The sequence below is a fragment of the Sminthopsis crassicaudata genome, chromosome 2, assembly GCF_048593235.1.
Source record: "Sminthopsis crassicaudata isolate SCR6 chromosome 2, ASM4859323v1, whole genome shotgun sequence".
Lineage (NCBI taxonomy): Eukaryota > Metazoa > Chordata > Mammalia > Dasyuromorphia > Dasyuridae > Sminthopsis > Sminthopsis crassicaudata.
Window position 1 is genome coordinate 503035013 of NC_133618.1, and position 19762 is coordinate 503054774.

The 19762-nt window shown below is 34.7% G+C and overlaps 1 protein-coding gene across 2 annotated transcripts in view; it reads right to left on the minus strand.

Moving 5' to 3' along the window:
* The window catches only part of MED27 (mediator complex subunit 27), a 303253-nt gene extending 283920 nt beyond the window's left edge, over window positions 1-19333 (minus strand). For both annotated transcript variants that reach the window (XR_012486892.1, XM_074293936.1), the window contains exons 1-2: window positions 19060-19333; window positions 14969-15113 (exon numbers count right to left, since the gene is read on the minus strand). Coding sequence is in view for 1 of the 2 variants with exons in the window: in XM_074293936.1 (XP_074150037.1) it covers window positions 14969-15113; window positions 19060-19262 (348 nt within the window). In the remaining variant the exon portion in view is untranslated. The remainder of the gene's footprint in view (window positions 1-14968; window positions 15114-19059) is intronic.
* Window positions 19334-19762: the final 429 nt, after the last annotated feature.

Here is a 19762-nt window from a genome sequence, read left to right on the forward strand (position 1 = left end):
CTGGAAACTGAGTAGCTGCTCATCATTTGGAAAATGACTGAATAAGTTATGGTATATGAATACTATGGAACATTATTGTTCTGTAAGAAATGACCAGCAAGATGATTTCAGAGAGGTATGGGGAGACTTACGCTAATTGATGAGTTGTGAGTGAAATGAGTTGAATCAGGTGATCTTTATACACAGCAACAACAAAATTATACAATGATCAATTCTGATGGATGACTCTTTCCAAACAATGAGATGATTGAGGCCAGTTCCAATGATCTCGTGATGAAGAAAGCCATCTACACTCAGAGAGAGGACAATGGGAACTGAGTGGGGATCACAATATAACATTCTTACTCTTTTTGTTGTTGTTCGTTTGCATTTTGTTATCTTTCTCATTTTTTTCCCTTTTTGATCTGACTTTTCTTGTGCTGCAAGATAATTGTATAGATATGTATACATATATTGGATTTAACATATATTTTAACATGTTTAACATATATTGGATTACTTGCCATCTAAGGGAGAGGGTGGGGGGAAGGAGGGGAAAATTTGGGGAAAAGGTTTCACAGGGGTCAATGTTGAAAAAGTATTCATGCATATGTTTTGAAAAGAAAAAGTTTTAATTAAAATTTTTTAAAAAGTGAAGTGCCTGGTCAGAGGAGAAGCTATATGACTTGAACTATCATGGACCTTTTGTATATCACAGGCAGGCTATAAATAAAGTTATCATCATTTCCAAGGTAAGTCCTGTATCTAATATGCATCAACTGCCTTTTTAATCCTATATTACTATAACCCCAAAATACATAAACAACTTCCAAGAACTAAAAAAGTTATCATCTAGTCCAAGTTCCTAATTTTATTCAGACTTCAAGAAATTAGATGTCACACTGACTTGTCTCAGACCAGAAGTGGGACTAGAACACAGGTTTCTAGACTCGTTGACTCAATGTTCTTTATACTATACCAGGCCACCTCTCAGTGAAATCATTAGAGGCACAATACAATTATACTACATTGGGCACCACAAACTCATTCCTACCTCAGATAAAATGCTCCAAGCGCCCTATGGCCAGCTCTGACCCTCATCTCCATGTGATACCAGGCAAATTACTTCATCTCTTTAAATCTGTTTCTTCATCTATAAAAGCAGTAAGTTAGACTCAGTGGCTCTGAAGTGTGTTCAAGCTATAAATCTCCTCTTAACCTCCTCCAAAGAAAATTTCCTTACTTTAAACTATTGCGTTTCTTTAGCTCTCAGTTCAAACACCCTACAGATCAGCTCCCTATTAAGGCTGATGCCTCCTTAAATCAATCAGTGGCTTCCACTCCCCAGTCTCACCACTGGTGCCCAGTGAAAAATCTCCATCTCTCAGTACAACTCTCTTGAGTGGTTTCTTCCAATATGGAAAAAAAGTATGGGAATAGACCCAACTAAGCTCTGAATACTCCTCCCTGTCTGCAAGTTTGTCTCAAACCTCCTTATATTCAAAAGTAATCCCTTTTCCCTCCTATACATACTAGCATTTTAGGAAAGATTACTGATTAACCCAAAGGGAACACAAAACAGTCGAATTTCAGGTAATATAATACATAAAACAAAGTGAAAATATTCAAGCAATGTAAGGGATTATACTGTTTCAAAAGGAGCCAGTCCTGTCAAGAATGGGAATCTATTTTCTACTTAAATTCCCCATATTGTTCTTCGTCAAAGTTTCTTCCCTTCCTCCACTTCTGAACTCTCAGCCTTTCTAAAAGTTGTACCATATTAAGGAAACAGTAAGTGGTGGGAAGCAGGCTGGATTGACATGTGGATTAGCATCTTTCTCTATATTCACAAAATTAAGCAATGTACTACTTTGGTTTATTCAACTTTACTTTTGAGTTGTCCATCTATCTAAAATGAAGTTTGGATTATCTAGGAACACAACTCTAGAGCATATACTCTAAACAAAAATCATAGCAGCAATTAATAATATAAAAAGATAATCCCAAAGTCAATACCACTGATAGATTTAATGATATTCTTGAAATAGATTTACTTTTCTAAATTTGCTGAGTCTGTTTTCTCAGAGCACACCTATTAGCTGAACAGAAAGAAGGATGAAAGTCAGTAATGTCCCTAGTAGTGGGAAGAGAAACTGATGCCTGAGATTATTAGGTCATTCACAAAAGATAAACACATAAGTAAAAGTGAAATCTGGCTATATTGTTTGAAAATTATTTTATTATAATCACTTCTCACCTCTGCATCTCAGTTTCCACATCTTCAAAACAAGCCAAGCTGAACTAGATGGCTTCTAAGGTCATTTTCAGGCTTTAAATTTTGTAATGGGAGTCTAATATCATTATGCACAATATTTTCAGATACAAAAGATGTCAGAGAACACTCCACATCAAAATATGCTTGAGTAGACCCCACTCAGTGATTGATATAACTGAATTATAATCATTGAAGATTTATTAAATGCTTGCTGTATGCCTCCTTGAAAATGCAGAAACAAAAAGTATTGATTAAAAGCCCACTAAGTGTCATAGTCAGGGAATTAAGTGACCAATTTTTGTAAACATTTCATCATTTAACCTTCCCATGTCTTTCCAGAGACTTGATACTAGTCACCCATCTTTTGATTACCAAAAGCTTGCTTTCTCAATATTGAATGAACACCATGGGGAGTGATAGGAATATGATGGAAAACAAGAAAGAACCGACTAAAGGAAATGTCTTATCGACTCATCAAAAATATAAGCAAATAAATAACAAAGGGTCACAAACTCAAAACTAAATCATCAGAAATCTTCTACACATCACTACAACTACATCCTCCATCTCAGAACTCAAGGTACCAAAAGGAAGGCTTTAAAGCTGTCCAAGACAGCTGAAAACAATTCCAGTACCCTTCACTTTAAAAAAAAAAAAAAAAAAAAAAAAAAAGTTTCAGCTGAAATAAAAAAGAAATAAAAGCCCTTCCTCACTTCTCTCCCAATCCCAACAAATATCAGATTAGAATCTCTACTACAAAAAGCAGAGCCAGGGAATCTAGGGAATGCCTAAACCCGTGTTTTGGTCATAGTCTGGTTTTTTGGCCAAATCAACAAGTAACTTTCATATCACAAATATATCAAAAAATCAAAGCAGAAGAAAGAGATTGAAAAAAAAGATGCTGGAGATGTTCAGAAAGGCACCCTGGGAGTCAGTTAAATCTAATTTTACATTGGTTTATTACATTCAGACATATTGCAAAGTCCAAATTTACACCAAGGACAGAATAAATACCAATTATTTTTTGCCACAGTTAAAAAAGCTGCTCAGTTTTCTCCAGAACAATTCTATGAATCCATAGAATACTTTAAAATTAAATTCTTTCTTCAAATTAGTACAGAACAAGTGCTTCTCACAGCTCTTTGACATCTTTTATTAGATTAGATTAATTTTAAATGTGCTGCTATAACAATTATGCCAACCATCATGTAATTAATTTTTCAACTGACTTTACAAAATTCCCTAAAGAAATTATATTAATCATTAGTCATGAATGAGAGTTTCCTATGCATACTCTGCCATGGAAAACACATTAAGAATTACATTTTACTTAATATGTTAACACATTTACTAACTGTGGATTTAAATTATTTGAAAAAAAGAAGATTTAAAAAAAAAGAAGATTAATAATGAAAACTTCAGACCAATAAAAAAAAAAAAAGGTCTCATTTGTAGAGTAGAACAAGGTGAACCCCTCTAAGGAATTAGTTCCTTCCAAAACATTTACTTCCAAGTTTAAAGTTTCATAGATTTACTAACTGTATTTAAACAGAACCTCAGGGAGGCTTTCAGCACATTGGACAGATCCTCTGCAGCAGAAATAAGAAAAGATCTAAATAAAAATCAGAGGATAAGTCAAGAACAAGCTATAATTTGCACCAGTGAAATACTTCAGAGATGCAATGAAATATTTAAATTATACTAATCAAAATAGTTTATAATTATTTTGAGAGTTGTAACTAACAAGTCATTTTGTAAATCTAAAGGCAGAGCGCAACCTTTCATAACATACTATCCAAGTTTGATACTATTTCTAGGGCAAAAGTTAAAGACAAGTATTCTCAAGCTGGTAAATCAAACTGTAATTACATTCCTGCCTCCTTTAGTGGGAAAAAGCCCTGGTTTAGGAATCAACAGGAAATCATATTCTAGTCTCATTTTAACACTAGTAGTTTCACTTCTCAGAGCCTAAATTTCTTCAATAATTAAATGAGGAGACTGGACCAGATCATCTAAGATAGCACCTATCCTGTGAGGACTGTGTGTCTAATATGGCACCCAGGATAGCTGATGTTCAAATATAATTGCCTTTATTAATACATTCTTGGTGGGGCTGTGAATTGGTTCTGTCATTTTAGAAACTAATCTGAAACTATACCCAAAGTTACTAAAATTAACCAATACCAATACTAGGTCTATACGCCAGAAGAGTAAAGAAAGAAATAAAAGCATACACATATACATGTCTGTATAATAATCATATAATTTGTTTAGCCATTCTCCAGTTGATGAGTATCCTTTTAATTTCCAGTTCTTTGCCATCCACAAAAAACTTTTATATATACATACATATAGAGAAAGACAGGTATGTGTATATGTATACATATATTCACACCCATATATGTATATATTATGCTAGAAGAGAACTGGAAACAAAACGGTGCTTATCAATCATAGAATAACTGAACAAATTATGGTATATGAATCCATATGGAATATTACTGTGCTATAAGAAATGATGAATTGGGCAAAAAGAAACTGCTTTCATAGTAATCTAGGAAAAATTGTATGAACTGGAACAGTGAAATGAGCAGAATCAGAAAAACAATTTATACAATAATAACAACATGTTATAAAGACAATTTTGAAAGACCTAAGAACTCTGATCAATGCAATAATCAATAACAATTTCAAAAAAATCAATAACGAAGCATGCTACACATATCCTGACAAAGAGGTGACAGACTCAGGATACATAATGAGACACACTTTTTGAACAGGACAAATAAGAGAATTTGTTTTGCTTAACTATGAACATTTGTTACAAGAAGTTTTTTGTCTTTTCAAAGATTGGGAAGACAAAATATATTTTAATTAATTGAAAAAAATTAAAATTTAAAGAGCTATAAAAATTTTTAAATCCACAAAAAATTAAATTTTTAATAAAAAACATTTTTGTTAGCTAAAGAGGTTTTAGTTAAGAAAAAAACTGAGAAGTCAAAAGAAATAAAGGAATATCTTCAAAAATATCAAATACTCAAATTAACTAAAAAGCAAATGGAAATCTTATATAACCCAATCTCAAAAAAGATGAAATAAAATTAACTGGAAAAGAACTGACAAAGGAAAAACTCCGAGTTTGCTGAATTGACAGCAGAATTCTATTAAGCTTTTAATATTTAGTATCCATGCTATTTTCAAAAATCAAGAAAGAAAGCAACCAAGCAGAATTCCTTTATAAAACAAATATAATCCTAATATCTAAGCTAGGGAAGGATAAAATAAAGAAAGATAATGAACCCATATCATTAATAAATACATTTAAAAAAAAAATACTGTCAAATACTACATCAATTTATCCGTGAAATCATTCATTAACCAAGTAAGATTTATATAAGGGATGCAAAGATAGTTAAATATTAGGAAAACAATCAACATAATTAACTATATTAAAAACAAAAATATTCAAAGCCACACTATTATCTCAAAGATATAGAAAGAAGCTTGACAAAACTTATTTATGCTAAAAGTATATAAAGCAAAATTTTTAAATATCAGAAAAGGTCTCTAAAACCAAGAGTAAGCATAATATGCAATGGGAATACACTAGAACTTTTTCCAAAAAAGAAAAGAATAAAACAGGAATGCTCACTGTCCTCACTATCATTTGATAGAATTTTGGAAATACTATCAATAACAATGAGACAAGAGAAAGAAAACAAAGGCAAATTGGCAAAGAAGAGTTACAACTATCCCAATTTGTTGATGATGTGATGGTTTACTTGGAAAATCCCAGGGAATCAGCAAAGATACTGAGATAATAAGTACTGCAGAGTGGCCAGCAACAAAGTAAATCCTCAAAAATCAACAGTATCATAATAACAAAATCGAAGAGTTATTAATAGAAAGGAAAATTCCATTTCAAATAACTAAAAAATGCTTAAGAGTATCTGGGAATCATTCTACTAAAGCATACAAAAATGTGTAGCACTCTTTAAAGAAATTAAAGTACAACTAACATAGTTGGAAGGCTAGTCAGTCCAAATAAGGGATGAGACAATTACAAAAGATAAAATAGATAACTTCCATTAAATGAAACTGAAAGGCTTTTGCATAAATAAAATTAATGCACCTAATATGAGAATGAAAAGAACTGAATGGGGGGAAAAAAATCTTTGGATCAAATTTCTCTAAGAATCTGATTTTCAAGATATATAAACAGATAAATAAGACAAAGCATTTCCCCAATTAATAAGGGATTATCAATTAATCCAATTAATAAGTAATCAAAGAACAAATAATTCTCAAAAGAAGAATTGAAAACTACTAACCACCACAGGAAAGAACCCTCCAAACCATTAATTATAAGAGAAATGCAAATCAAAAGAAGCCTGAGGTTTTAACTCATACCCTGCAAATTGGCAAAGCTAACAAAAGATGTAAACAGAAAACATTAGAGGGGTTGTAGGAAGATAGGTACACTAATAAATAATTGGTATAGTTATTATTTGGTGCAATTCTTTAGAAAACAATTACATATTATACATATAAATTGACTAATATGGCCACAGCTTTTGCGTCACAAATTCTATTATTAGGCTTTTATTCCAAGGAGGCTTTTGATAAGAAGAAAATACCCACATATACCAAAATATTTAATACCACTTTTTGTGATACCAAAGAATTTAATTTTGCATACCCTTTTATCCAGCTCAATGTGACTACAAAGTCTGTATCCAAAGTGATCATAAAAGAGGGAAAAGGACTAACATGCAAAAAAATGTTTGGAGCAGTTTTTTCTTATAGTGATAAGGAACTGGAAATTGAGTGAATATCCATCAACTGGGAAATGGTTGAATATGTTATGATCTACAAATGTAATGGAATATTATTATTTTATAAGAAATGATGAGCAAGCTTATTTCAAAAAAGCTTGGAAAGACTTACATGAAAGTGAGCAAAACTAGGAAAACATGGTACAGATAACATCAAGATTATGTGAGGATCAAATATGACAAACTAAGTTCTTCTCAGGAATATATTGATGCATTTCCAATAGATTTGAGATGGAAAAAGCCATTTGCATCCAGAGAGAGAACTATGAAGGCTAAATGTGGATTGAAGCATACTATTTTCACCTTCTGTTTATTTATTTGCTTTTTCTTTCTCATGTTTGTTTGGTTTTTTTCCACTTGGGTCTGATTTTCCTTGCCCAACATGACAAATATGGAAATAAGCTTAAAAGGATTGCATATATTTAACCTATATCAGACTGCTTGCTATCTTAGAGAGAGGGGAAGGTTTGGGAAGGAAGGAGAAAAATTTGTAAAACAAAATATTATAAAAATGAATGTTGAAAACTATCTTTACATCTATTTGGAAAAATAAAATACTTTGAGGAAAAAAAGATGTGAAAGATTTTATACCAATTTTCCATCAATGAAGCAATGATTAAACAAATTGTGGTATATGAACATAATGGAATATTACTGGGCCATAAGAAATAATGAATGTGATACAGAGAAACATGAAAAGATCTATGAACCTATACAGAATGAAATAAGCATAGTGAAGAAAAAATATACACAACAACTACAATGATGTAAATAGAAAGAACACACATACAAAGTGAATGGTGCAAAATCATCAAGAACAAGAATGGCTCAATTAGAGGAATTCCCACCGTTTTCCTGTGAAGTCAGAAGCATTACACATTACACATATTTTCAGGCTTTTTCAATGTATTGATCATTAAAATACTCTTTGTTATATGGAATAGTTCTCTGGAAGAAAACAGGAGGAGCAATACTGGGGAAAACTATAGAAAAAAACATCAATTTTAGAATTTTTTAAAAATCTAAATAAAAAAATGAATGCCTAAAAAAGTTAAGACCACCTCCAAACATATCTGGCTTCCCTAACAATTTGTTATGAATTTGTCATGTATTAATTGATCTAACCCTTTCTTGTCTACTTGTATTTTCAATTGATATTATGTCTGGAATTAGTTTTATCTTCTGAAATGCCATTTAAGATAAGAAAATTTTGCATGATTTTAAGTATACAATTTATATCAAATTGCTTGCCTTTTTCAATAGGTAAAATTGGTACAAGAGGGAGGGAGGGAATTTGGAACTCAAAATTTTAAAAAAATAAATATTAAAATAAAGTACAGTTTTTTAAAAAGACAAAATATATTAAATATTGAAAAACCAACCTACAAAGACAAAAAGGATTGTGTGTGTGGGTATGTGTACTGTGTGTATGTGAAAACAATTTTGATTAAAGGATTAGCTATACAAAAAAAGAAATACTCAATGTTCTTATCTAGTCTGTGCCAATACAATAAAAATGATACTACTGAAATTAATGTATAGTCAATGATATACTAATTAAATTGAAAAAAAAAAAACATTATAAATGAGAAAAAAGTAGGAATGAATAGGGTTTGATGTGACAACCAGATCTCAAATTTTATCATAAAATAGTAATTGTCAAACTAATCCTACCATGATTGTACATATATAACTTCTGTCAGATTGCTTGCCATCTTGGGGAGTGGGGAGGACAGAGATAGAGGTAAGGAGAGAGAAAAATGGAAACCAAAATCTTATAAAAATGTAAATGTTGAAAACTATTCTCTTTATGTATTTGGAAAAAGTAAAATACTATTAAGTTGGTGGTAAAAAACACCTAATCCTATCTAAACAACTAATCAAGTGTTTACTAAGTGCCCAGCACTGTGCTAGTAAAACAAAATAAAAAGAAAGTCCAAAACACCCTCACAGCCCCTCTCCTTTTCCTTAAATTCTAAAGAGAGAGAAACAAAATTTATCAAAAATTTTTAAAAAAAAATTTTTAGGTTATATATGTACATTCAATTTTTACACATTTCCATATGAGTCATGTTGGGAGAGAAAATTAGAACAAAAGGGGAAAAACCAGAGAAATAAAAAAAGCAGAAGGGGAAAAAAAAAGACAAAAATAGTATGCTTCAATCTGCAGTGTCCATAGTTCCCTTTCTAGTTACCAAAGGCATTTTTCATCTAAAGTTTATTGAAATTGCCATCAAAATCAATTTTTTAAAAATACCTTCTCTCACTGTAAAGAAGTATCCCTAATTATTCTGAGATTTGTAAACCATATTTAGCTTGTCCTCAAAATATAGGAAAAGACTTAAATGTAACCATTTCAATGAAATGGCAAAGTTCTTTATTTTGATGATAATATTCTCTCCATTCAATGACAATTACTCCAGAAATACCCCTCTTCTGCCACAATCAACTTTAAGCAAGGGAAACAACAGTGTAGGCACTTTTATGACTAAAGTCTGAAGTCCCACAACCAGGAGGGTCTAAAATTTCTGACAAAACCCTAGCAATGGAATAAATCACCTGCATGCCCATTGCCCCAGATGGTCTCACTTTAAACCATATAAAACTAGATTAAAGTGAACATCAAGGACAATTTTGAAAGGGAAATGGGAGATTAAAAAAAGTAGTCACAAGGACTCCTGAAGAAGACTACATCTTTATCCCTACTGCTTTGCTTTCCTGTGGCTTTTTGCTATTCTTGTAATGGCTTAGGTTGACTACAGATCTGTGAATCTCAACTTTTTTTTTTAGCATCTGTATCTAAGTCACTTTCCTCTTGACCAGTCAGCATCCATGAATCCTGGCTCTGGGGGTAACAATATGTACATTTACATAACACATTTTGTATATATGTATATTCTAAAAGAATACCTTTGTGGCTGACAATCAACACTGGTCTTCTTACAATTCTTGAAGCCAACACTCCCATCTCACCTCCATATCTCTGCAGTGGTATGTTCTATCTAAGATGCTCTCCCACTTTACCTCTACCTTCCATCTTCCCTCTGAGATTATCTCTCATTTACTCTACATATTCTTTTTTTTTTTTTTTTTTTTTTTGAGGCTGAGGTTAAGTGACTTGCCCAGGGTCACACAGCTACGAAGTGTTAAGTGTCTGAGACCAGATTTGAACTTGGGTCCTCCTGAATTCAAGGCTGGTGCTCTATTCACTGCGCCACCTAGCTGCCCCCACCCTATATATTCTTAATGTACAAAGTTCTTAGCTTGTTGTCTCCCCATTAGAATATGAACATCTTGAGGGCAAGGATATATTTTTGCCTTTCTTCCTATCTCCAGAGCTTAATATAGTACCACATAATAGATGCTTTTTTGACCGAATGACCCAAGTTACAAAATGTTAAAACTTGAAAAGGACATTGCAAATCATCTAATTCAACTCTCTCATTTGCAGAGTGCAGATGTTCTTTAAACTAAGCTCAGAAATGTCAAGTAACTTACCTAAAGTCATATATTTAGCAAAGAACAATGGATTGAGACAGTGGAAAGGCAGCTGACTTTGAAGATCCTTTCACTCACCTATGTGAACTTGAATAAATCATTTGCCTGTTGAGGCTTCAATTTTTCTCAAATGTCAAATTAGGGAGTTATACTAGATGATGTCTAAGGTTCTGCACAGCTCTGAGATAAGAACAATGGATTTAAAACCAGGATTTGAATCTCATCTCTAATATTTACTACCTGTATAACCTAGAGTACCTTAACTTTTATAGTCCTCAGTTTTCTCATTTGTAATAATAACTCATATAGAATTATACTAGATAATTTCTAGGTTATCCTCTAACTCTTAATTCCCGTGATCCTATGAACTAGTATCAGACGAGAAATTCCAAGAAGAAACACTATAACCAGAAGAAACCAAGGTACAGTTAGCCTCCCACACAAATGGAGAACTAAAAAAAAGAAAGAGAAGTGGGAAGAGGGAGAAGAGAGAGAAAGAGCTCAATACCAAGTTAAAGTCAAAAGGACTTCCTCTGGATCCAAATCAGTTCCAATTGATCAGTGATGAAAAGAACCAGCTACACCCAGCAAATGAGTGTGGACCACAACATAGCATTTACAATCTTTCTGTTATTGTTTGCTTGCATTTCTGTTTTTCTTCCCAGGTTATTTTTACCTTCTTTCTAAATCAGATTTTTCTTGTGCAACAAGATTACTGTATAAATATGTATACATATTGTATTTAACATACTTTAACATATTTAACATGTATGGGACTGCCTGTCATCTAGGGAAGGGGATGGAGGGAAGGAGAGAAAAAGATGGAACAGAAGTTTTTGCAAGGGTCAGTGTTGAAAAATTACCCATGCATATGTTTTGTCAATAAAAGCTATAATTAAAAAAAAAAAAAAGGACTTCCTCTGGTCACAGCCAGCTCCAAGCTTGTCCTGGCAACTTAACTTTCCCAGAAGCAGTTCTATTTTTCCAAAACTTCTTAAATCATCCTACAGGTCTTAAATTTAAGTCCTATACATAAAAACAATTCTGGAGAAAAGCAAAACATCTTCTCATGTCTAAAAAGGATTTTGTTAGTACAGTGTTTCTTTCTCGAGACATTTTTGCTATTTTAAAACTACACGAGTTTCCTTCCATTTTTTTTCCTATGCTCTATACCATAAGACTATTTCCTAAGTATACTTTCTTCACCTGCCCATATTCCTTTGGGGAATGTGAACTCCATGCTCACTCCTGGGTTAACCTCATCTTCCTAAAAAGACTCATTAGCCTTAGGACTCCATCCCATCATTACCTTCAGCCTCTCTAATTGCAGGATGGGACCAAAGGGACAACACAGCTTAAATTATTTCATTTCTAGCTACACTGCATACCTACCAAGGCCTTTTTCAGGTTTTTTTTTTTGTGTGTGTGTGTGTGTTGTCTATCCTCCATCAGACTTTAAGGGCAGGGGCTGGCTTTTTTTTTTTTTCTACTTGAATCCCTAACTCTTAATATAGTGCTTGCTACATAGTAGTGGCTTAATAAAAATTTACTATTAATACATCAAAAATTATCACCCCTCTCAGTCCAAGATTGGCCCTGCCATGTAAAAAGAATTGGAAATGGAGGGAATGTCCATCATTTGGGAAATGGCTGAATAAATGGTAAATGATCAGTTCAGAATACTACCATGCTACAAAAAATGACAACAGAATCATTTCAGAAGAATCTAGAAAAATGTATATGAACTTATGAAAAGTGAAGTGAATAGAACCAGAACACTATACACACACAACAATACTATAACAATGATCAATTAGCTAGTCTATTCAAGAGAATGATCTAAGACATTCTAAAGGATCCATGATGAAATATGTTATCCAACTTCAGAGAGATCCAATGAATTCTCAGTGCAGAGGAAAGCATATTTTATTCACTTTCTTTATCTTTCTTGCTTTTTAAATTTTTGTCTTTTCTTTTTTTCTTTTTGCAACGTGGCTGATATAGAAATAGGTTTTTCATGAATTCACATGTACAACTGATACTGTTTGCCTTCCCGGTGGGTGATGAAAGGGTGGGAGAGAGGGGAACAATTTGGAACTCAAAATTCTTAAAAATGCATGTTTAAAATAAATAAATATTTAAAACAAAAAAGAACAATCTGTCATAGAGGGAATTGTGCTATAGTTTCCTATAGAGACATTGTAGAAAAGAATCTGATAATTTTCTGGTAATAAACCAGAAAAAAACTCAAAGTGGATAAACATGTGAACATTAAATGTGAACCACATAACACATGGACTAAAAAATACTCTTTTTCACTAAAGAATGAACAATCTCTTCCAAATCACTACTAATCAGAGAAATGCAAATTAAGACAACTCTGAGATATCACTACACACCTGTCAGATTGGCTAAGATAACAGGAACAAATAATGATGAATGTTGGAGGGGATGTGGGAAAACTGGGACACTAATACATTGTTGGTGGAGTTGTGAAAGAATCCAACCATTCTGGAGAGCAATCTGGAATTATGCCCAAAAAGTTATCAAACTGTGCATACCCTTTGATCCAGCAGTGCTACTACTGGGCTTATATCCCAAAGAAATATTAAAGAGGGGAAAGAGACCTGTGTGTGCCAAAATGTTTGTAGCAGCTCTTTTCATAGTGGCTAGAAACTGGAAGATGAATGGATGTCCATCAATTGGAGAATGGTTGGGTAAATTGTGGTATATGAAGGCTATGGAATATTATTGCTCTGTAAGAAATGACCAGCAGGATGAATTCAGAAAGGCTTGGAGAGACTTGCATGAACTGATGCTGAGTGAATTGAGCAGAACCAGAAGATCACTATACACTTCAACAACAATACTGTATGAAGATGTATTCTGATGGAAGTGGATATCTTCAACATAAAGAAGATCCAACTCACTTCCAGCTGATCAATGATGGACAGAAACAACTACACCCAGAGAAGGAACACTGGGAAGTGAATGTAAAATATTAGTACTACTGTCTATCTACCCAGATTACTTATACCTTCAGAATCCAATACTTAACGTGCAACAAGAAAATTGGATTTACACACATATATTATATCTAGGTTATACTGTAACACATGTAAAATGTATGGGATTGCCTGTCATCTAGGGGAGGGAGTAGAGGGAGGGAGGGGAAAATCTGGAAAAATGAATACAAGGGATAATGTTATAAAAAAATTACTCCTGCATATATACTGTCAAAAAATGTATAATTATAAAATTAATAAAATTTAAAAAAAAAAAGAATGAACTTTGAGATTTCAAAGTAATACAATATTATTTCTTTTAGTGATGTTCTGAAACTTCCAAATATAGAGATCTTTAAAAACAGAAATTAGATATTATTGATAAATAAGGACTTTTATTTTCTTATATATAGTTTTTGTCTAGATTTCATTTTTTGCTCCTATCTCATTCTGTTTTGTATAGACGTCACAGCCACATCTACCCACACAAATTAGATTGTAATCTCTTTGAAGGAAAGGTATTGTTTTCTATTCTATACCCTTGCTCATCAACATACATTGAACACAGCAGGTGCTGAATGTATTTGACTTAGTTGACACACTATCCAATTACATGATTCAAAAAGTTAATATAGCATACCTTCATTCTCCATCAAAAAATAATACCCGGTATATAAATATTATGGAATATTATTGTTCTGTAAGAAATGATCAGCAGGATGATTTCAGAAAAGCCTGGAGAGACTTACATGAACTGATGCTGAGTGAAATGAGCAGTACCAGGAGATCATTATATACTTCAACAACAATAATGTATGATGATCAATTCTGATGGGCGTGGCCCTCTCCAACAATGAGATGAACCAAATCAGTTCCAATAGAGCAGTAATGAACTGAACCAGTTACACCCAGGGAAAGAACTCTGGGAGATGACTATGAACCACTACATAGAATTCCCAATCCCTCTAATTTTGTCCTCCTGCATTTTTCATTTCCTTCACAGGCTAAATGTACACTATTTCAAAGTCCGATTCTTTTTGTTCAGCAAAACAACTGTTTGGTCATGTATACATATATTGCATTTAATTTATACTCTAACATATTTAACATGTATTGGTCGATCTGCCATCTGGCGGGGGGGAGGGGAGGAGGGGAAAAATTGGAACAAAAGATTTGCCAATTGTTAATGTTGTAAAATTACCCATGTAAATATCTGGTAAATAAAACTATTTTAAAAAATAATAATAATACCCAGGAATATTTACTAGTATGATATATATAGTTGAGCAAATAGGTAGAGACAGATAGATAAATAGATAGATAGATAGATAGATAGAAAGACAGACAGACAGACAAACATGAAGCTTTTCTTTTACCTTATTCGACCATTTATATGCTTGAAGAAGCTGGCTATAGAGAGGAGTCTTGTCCTGAACGGGATCTAGGCTTAACAATCCACTATTATGAAGAGGGTGGTTCTCAGATGGCTTGCCTACCAAGTTACTCAGACGTTCTAGTTCACTAAAAATGAAAGGGAAAAAAAATTAATCATAAGAGTGATTCCCCAATATGTGAGCAGTCAAAGAATATGAGCAAAGAGTGCCCTGAAAAAGTAATATAAGTGATTAACCATCATATTAAAAAAAAGTTTCTCCAAATCATTAAAGAAACTGATGTTTCACCTCACATCTAGCAAACTGGCAAAAATAAGAAAAATCAAAGAGAAATTTAGGAAGACTTGAATGAAATGAGGCAACATAAACAAAACCAGGGAATGCATACCATGTCCAAAAATGTAAAGAAAAACAATACTTAAAGGTATTATAGAATAAATTAAAGACAGAAGGGGTCTTAGAAGTTAACTTTTCTCATTTTACAGATCAGAAAACTGAGTATTAGGAAAGATACATACATGCCAAAAGTCATATCCCAAATACCTCTGGTGCCAAGTGCAGAACTCTTTCCCTGCACCACAATGTCATCAATGCAATAACTAAGTTTTAATTCCAGGGACCTGATAATAAAATATGCCTCCTTCCTTTTGATAGAGAGATGAGGGACTATAAATGTAGCATGAGATATATGCCTAGTTCATAACACTGAATAAATCCTATGAATGTTTTGCCTAACTATGTTTTTGTTACAAGAGACAGTATGAAGGCAGAAAATGAAAAATGTGGAACTGAGAAATAAAATCAGTTTTTTAAACTATTAATAAAAAGAATTTTAAATTAAAAATTTAAAAACCAAAGACAATAATTTATGCCAGATTATATATAAATTCCCTAATGGATCCACTACAGTCAAGGATAAATACTGATGTGTTAGCTCATGATTTCTTAAAACAGAAAAGAGGTTTTGAGACATTATAAAGGCTTAAGACAATTAAAATAACATAAAAGGAGATTAGCTACAAAATAATTTTGATTCAGGAATATTATTCCTAAAATGAAAAAATTTAAAAGCATGACAATCAATAATATGCCCCCCAAAATGAAGAATTTAATGAATTTTCTAAAATTCCATTTGAAGGAAAAATGAAAAAAAGAAAGGACTCAATAATCGTCAGATCTCTCTACTAACCTCCAGGCTTGCATCTTTAATTGCCTATTGGATATCTTGAACTGTATGTCCCAAGGGCACCTCAATTCAACATGTCTAAAACTGAATTCATCATCTTTCCCCAAATCCCCCCTTTCTAACTTCCTTATTACAGCTGAGAGACCACCATTCTCCCAGTCATCCAGACTGATAACCTCTCTCCCTTTTCCTCCAGCTCCATCAAATCCATTGCCAAGTCCTATTGAATCTACCTTTACAACATTTCTTTTATACACCCCCTTCTTTCCTATGACCCTACCACAATCATGGTATAGGTCTTCATCATTTCACACTTAGACTTTTGCAAAAGCCTTATTGATCTCCCTATCTCATGACTCTCCACATGACAGTCTATCCTCCATTCAACTACCTAAATTATCTCCCTAAACATCAGATCTGACCATGTCAACAGCACACTCAATTCAGTGAACGCCAGTGATTCCCTATTACCTTCAGAATCAAATATCAAATCTTCTGTTTGGCTTTTAAAGTCCTTCATAACCTACCTTGCCCCTCAGTCAGAGAGTTGGCCATCAAGTTAAGAAGACCTGAGTTCAAATCCAACCTCTAAGACTTGCCACCTGAGTGACCCCTGGCAATCCTTGTTTACCTCATTGTCTACTACTGCAAAATGGAGATAATAGCATCTGCCTCACTAGATTGATGTGAGGATTGAATGAAATATTTGTAAAGCATTTAGTGCAGTGCCTGTTAGAGTATGCTATATATTATATGTATATAATAAGACATATAACAAGTGACATAATGCATATAATAGTATACTACATATAATGCTTATCTCCTTCCTTTCTATTATGATCCTATAACATTGGCCCCTTTGCTGTTTCTCAAACAAAATACTGTGTCAGATCTGGACAATCCTCCATACCCGAAATTCTCTCAATCCTTATCACCTCCAGACTTCCCTGGCTTTCTCCAAATATCAGCTAAAATCCCACCTTCTGCAAGATTTTCCCAATATTCTTTATTGATGTCTCCCTAGAAATCATTTCTAATTTATCCTGTAAATATACTCTTATATAGTTATTTACATGCTGCACGTCTGTCTTTATATATCCAACATGTGGCAAAGTGCCTGACACATAGTAGGGGCTTAATAAATGCTTGGTTACTTCAGTTGATTTGAATTTATAAATGTGCCACAACAATCTCTGCATGAACAGTTTAGAGACCCACAGTATAAATTATTAAATTTGCCAGAGCAGCAAATACCTAAACAAATGATGACTATTTAGTGCCAGATATGCATAGGATGTTTTTCACAGATGGCAAATCTTAACAAAACAAAAAACAGGTAACATAAACAAATAGAATGAAGAAAACACCAACAAGGCGGTATAAAAAAGGCACTTTAATGTCCCCTGAAATTGCTAACCACCCCAAAGAGATCCAAAAGCATAAGCAGCTTCCAAAAGTATTCTGAAGGGATAGTCCCAAACAGCAAAGAAAAAACCTTTCTAGGTATAGGTGCCAATATCATTTTCACTAGAAAGTCTCAAATTATTATCCTTGGAGCCACTGCATAAGGATTTATGAATAAAGGTTGCAAAAAGGATCAACAACCACCTCAAACTTCATACCACAGTATGCATATCACAGCATTGTGAACTTTACAAAGACAATCAACTTTAGAGAAGGTAGAAACGGAAGATGAAAGCATAAAGAAAGTAATAAAAGCATTCCCTCACCCTAGTAAAGCATTAAGTGGCACAATGCCAAAAAAAAAAAACCAGTGAATTTCTGTAGGAGGGGAATGTGTTTGTCTGGCTTTCCCCCAAAAAAAGGAATGCCAGCAACTTAGTGAAAAACTGATGTACCCATCATTTGGCCTCCTCCTCTATCCCACCTCCTCTTTCCATCTGGTTGCTAAGGAAACAAAGTTGCAACAATCAAAAAAATCCTAGCCCTCAAACCACCATAAAATGAGCTGCTCTGCCTACCTCACAGAACTGCTGGGAAGATGAAATACATAACTGAAATCAGCAAAGCATGAAATGAATGGAAGGTAATATCAAGAGTATTGTGAAAAATGAGCTCCAATACTAAGAGCGAACCTTCCTAAGTGCATACAGTGTCAGTCAGGTCTTCAGAGATGAATGAGCACTATATTCCTGGAGAAGGAAGTGGGAATTATTCCTGGAAAGGGAAGAGGAGGCAAGGGAGAAAAAAAGAGGCAGTATAGTGTAGCAGAAAGGACAATAAATCAATCAAGAAGCATTTATGAACTTCTAGTTTGGGTCAGGTACCGGAGCTGAAGCCGGAGCCACAGAATCTGGGTTTGAATCCTGCTTCAGCCATTATCTGTGAAACCTTTTGAGAGGCAATTAATAGTTCTGGAACTCCTTTATTCATATCTAAAGTCCCTATAAGTTATAATTGTCACTGACCAATTCCTATGGGAAGCAGATCCGGACCTGTGAAAAGGGCTGGGTAGGGTGGTTGGATGAAAAAACAAATAAAAACAATTTAACCCAGCTAGGCCACTTTGAGGGGGAGGGACGTGAAAGAGGAATGAAGGGAGAATGGAAAACAGGGATGATGGAGCCCAGTTTTTGGAACAGTGGGAAAGGAAGAGATGCACGTGGGGGGCAGGTCATAGAAAGAAAACGGAAGGGGAGACAAGTGGGGAGGAGGCAAAGGAGGAGGGCCAGTTGGGGGTCTGTGACAGTGCTCGACGGGCGGGGATAGGGACCGGAAGATGGGGTGAGGGGGGAAATCCTGGAAAGACCCCATTGGCCAGGGGAAGCAGGGCGGCCAGAAGCTCGGCTAGGGCTAGGAGATGGATCCCGGGGGGCCTGGCGGGGGCGGGGCAGGGTCATGCCAGGCCCGATAGGAGGGCACGTACTTGAGGTCCCGATTGACAGAGTGCAGGTGGTCCTGAAAGTGGGCGATGAAGGCCTTCTCCCGGCCCTCCAGCGTCTCCTTATTCTGCATGCCATCCTTCAAGCAGTCGAATACCCGGCTCACGCTGGAACGCAGCGCCTGGATGGCGCCAATGGCCTGAGCAAAGGCCTCCAGATTCACCCCGACGCTCAACACATCCGCCATAGCGAACACTACCAGCCCCGGCCTCCGCTCGCCCAGCCGGCTGCCGGGGCTATAGACAGCCCGCCGCGCACTATAATAGCGTCATTCGCTGGGCCGCGTTCCCTTACACTCCCGCGGGCCGCCGGGAAATGTAGTTCTAGTCCGTAATCAAGGCTGGGTGGTCAGTATGCAAATACAGGTCTAAAACTCATTGATCAGATTGGGATGCTACAAGACGTTTCAGATCATCTAATTCAAATCTCTTGCTCAACAGAAGGAAAAACTAAGGCCCAGGAAGTGAGAAGGGATTCAGCCAAGATCACACTAATCTTGAGTCTTTTGACTCCAATTCAGTTCTCTTCCACTTGCAGTTATGCATGTGGACTGCATGTCCCATGGACGACACATGGGGTTTTCTTGGCAGAGGTAGTGGAGCTGTTAGCCATTTCCTTCCCCACTAGATTCTCATTTTTACAGACGGGGAACTGAGGCAAGTTAAGTGACTTGCCCAGGTTCACATC